This window comes from Thamnophis elegans, chromosome 5 (assembly GCF_009769535.1).
Source record: "Thamnophis elegans isolate rThaEle1 chromosome 5, rThaEle1.pri, whole genome shotgun sequence".
NCBI lineage: Eukaryota > Metazoa > Chordata > Lepidosauria > Squamata > Colubridae > Thamnophis > Thamnophis elegans.
The window spans coordinates 64,392,480-64,395,962 of record NC_045545.1 but is presented as its reverse complement, the minus strand read 5'-3'; the positions used below and the strand labels follow the sequence as shown (position 1 = coordinate 64,395,962).

General features: G+C 39.0%; 1 protein-coding gene across 1 annotated transcript; it reads right to left on the bottom strand.

The window, feature by feature from the left end:
* Positions 1 to 501: 501 nt before the first annotated feature.
* LOC116509433 (probable G-protein coupled receptor 142) lies at positions 502 to 1,422 on the bottom strand. Its single transcript, XM_032218591.1, has one exon. It carries the CDS (start codon positions 1,420 to 1,422, stop codon positions 502 to 504), a length of 921 nt encoding a protein of 306 aa, XP_032074482.1.
* Between the last annotated feature and the right edge of the window lie 2,061 nt (positions 1,423 to 3,483).

Below are 3,483 nucleotides of genomic sequence, written 5' to 3'. Positions count from 1 at the left end.
TTTAAGTTAAGAAACACATGAAAAAATACAGTCTTCTAAGGCCTGTTATTTCCAATACTCTATGTGCAGGAAAGAACTTTAGCAGAAATAGGCAATTAACAAAGAGAAGCAGGGATCCTTCTACAAAATTATTTACTATCATCTAGCTTGCTATAGCTATATATGGATAAGGGACAAAAAATGACTGTTAGGCTTAAGTCACTTTGTGGACTTGAAATCTGGATTAGACATTTTCTATAGCAGTGGAATTAAGGCGTACCAGAACAATAAACATCAAAGAAAATTTAAATTTAGATTTAGAAAAAAGTATTCATGTTGTTTGGAAATAGGCTGAGAGGATGAGGAAATGCATGATTATAGTGGTATGATGGCAGAGGGAATTTAATGCAGAATCAGCAGCTTTATTGTCATTAAAAGGGAATAGTCCAGCATTTCTGCAAGTAAAACACCACACACTTCCAGTGATTTGCAGCTCAACCAAACAGTACCACTTCTGCCTATCTAGCTCATTACTGAAAGTACATTCATTGGATGCTTTCGTTTTGTTTGCCAGTAACACAGTATACTCTGCAAATATCGGATAAGCTCTTTTCGGAAAACAGACTGGGTACAAGCGTACAGATACATATTGATAGCAGTGTTAGTCATTTCTAGCATGGTACCAATATCTGTTACAATATTAATGGTCTTTGAATAATCTTGCCTATCTATGTTATAGTAGGTGGTTTTTATGATGATTTGAGTCACAAACCTGGTGGTGCAGAGACAGGCAAATGTCATTGAAACTGTAACCAAAAGGATGATTGATTTCTTCCAGATACGAAAATGGGTTGCAGGTGGGTTTCTGTGCAAGACTGTCCAGGTAACACTGTGTACTTTGTTACTGTGAATTATCTGCCTTAGAATGAGGCTGTTTAAGGTGAAGATAATGATGTAAGGAATAATGTAGATCACAGAAGTCTGGAACCACACAAGTCCCTTCACATATGCACTGGGGAGTTCAGGGTTATATTTACAGATGACATGTCCCGTTCCATTCTCCATTTCTGAATAGTTAGACCAATAGTGAGGGATGGCCACAGTATAACAGCAAACATGAATCACAACAATAACATGAACTGTTTTTCTGGGAGAAGAGATTTTCATCCTGAGCTTGATATTGTTGATTGCAATGAAACGCTCAATGGTAAAAGAAACCATCAGCCAGACAGAAGTGTTAACTGCACCATAGTTGAACACATCCCGCAACGTGCACCAAGGATCTCTGTACCAGAATGGACTTGTGCAAAAGCATTCTACAATGATCTCAATGCCAACCACAAGAATAAGGACCACTGTGTCAGCCAATGACATAGCCATGAGGAGGTAGCGACTGGAGGTGGAAATAAAACAGTTTTTTTGACTGAAGATCACTAATGTCATCACGTTTGCTGCAAAATGAAATAAGAATATGCAAAAGTGTTTATTCTTATTGTTGACACCCTCCAAGCATTTACTTAAAGTTTGGATCCAGCATGACATATTCCTCTCCCACGTGGAAGTTGGCTACTAAAGTTCCTTTGTAGCTTATTCATTGGGTATGTTTCTATTGCATCAGCTCACTCAGTTATCAAAGGCCTTGTCACAATAAAGATTAGTGCAAACTACTACTGCGCTGTACTCAAAATCTTTCCACTTTTTACCATGATATTCCTACAAAAAGGTAGTTTCTGATACCTGTTTGCATTGTGTGGCAAGAAAAATACTTAATTATGGCTTCTCTGCCAGCACACACAAGATCACACAATCCAAATTACAATTTTAAAAAGGATCAAAACAGAATTTTCAGATGCTCAATGATTTCTTGCAGAAGCTCGATATCAGCACTTGGAAATTTTGTAATTGATTCTAGTAAGGATCAGAAACTCTTCCATTCCTTTTCTCTTTAAAAGATACTCATGGCATTATCATTAGAGACATATTTGATGTACTTAGAATACAGTTTACATAATTAAACTTAAAATAGTCAGTGAATAGTCACAGATTGAATTCCAATTTGGAATCAAAGTATATTGCAATTTATAGGTAACTATTCTGGCTGTTAAGGATCCAAAAACAATTAATTTCTTTCACAGGAACTTTCTGTTCTTTCCTGTAACTCAGTTATTCCTGTTCTTTTTTCTTCCCTAGACCAAGTGTCCCAACACATTGCTGGCTCTTGCCTTTCCAACATTGATTGTGCATTAATTTGCACCTTATTGGTATTACCTTGCACATCACTTCCTATTTTGAAGCCTTCAACTCCTGTTGTTTCCCCTACTTACATGGAATGCCAATTATGACTAGAAGAGGGTAGAATACTTTCTTCAGTGTTGTAATCCAGTAACTTGATTTCATTCTAAAATCCAATCCTCTTTTACAAATGCCGACAGCATCAACCGTGTCTTCTGTTAACACTGAAATACTGAACACTGAATTTATTATAGCATCTATAAGTCACTGGTAAATTATTATCTAGGTGCAGATGAGATTATGCTGTAAACAATTAACTGTGAACATAAATCTTAAGAATAGAAAGGCACACTGGCATTGTTTAATTTTAATTACCTGGATTGCCTCTAATTGTAGAACTACCTATACTAGTTCCTTATTGAATAAAACATGTTATTTTCCCCCTCCCAAGTTAATTAATTTAAGAACAGCAAAACCCATTCACTTAAAATATGAGGAAATAATATATAAAATACTGTATGAACATGCAGAGATTGGGGCGTTGGTTCTTACCTGATATGCCCCTTCTCTAGGCAGATGGAGACAGCGGTCATGCATGGGTTAACTCAGTCAGTAACCAATAGAACTGAGTCTATCAAAGGGATGTCATCGCCTCGGGGGAGTGTCCTCCCACTTTTGTGACAAAGGAGATAAGTAGACTGCTGTGCGTTAGTTGACTGCTTTCAATCCTCCAAAAAAAATAAAAAAAATAAATTCCCCCCTTAGCTCCATAATGCTCACTGTCATGAGGCCAGGAACCAAGGGTGAGGATGATTGCTGTCTCCACTTGCCTAGAGAAGGGGCGTATCAGGTAAGAACCAACGCCCCATTCTCCAACGTTGGTGGAGACAGTGGTCATGCATGGGATGTACCAGAGCTGGGCTTGTCCCCGGGTAGGATTGAGATTGGGCTAGGAGCTTGAAGAAGGGAGAACTTGCTGGAGGACTCGCTGTCCGAATGCTGCATCCGCCGATGCGTTTCTGTCTATCTTATAATGGCGGATAAAAGAATTAGGGGTCGCCCAGGTGGTTGCCTTGCAGATCTCTTCCACCAAGGCCTGCCTTGTCCACGCTGCAGATATAGCCGCTTTGTGTGGAATGCGCCATGATGTTAGATAGAGGGGAGAGGTGGTTTGCCACGTAAGCCCTGGTTATAGCCAATCGGATCCAGCGCCCCACCATAGAATGGTGAAGCCTTTAGACCTTTATTTGTGGGATGGAAAGAGACGAAGAG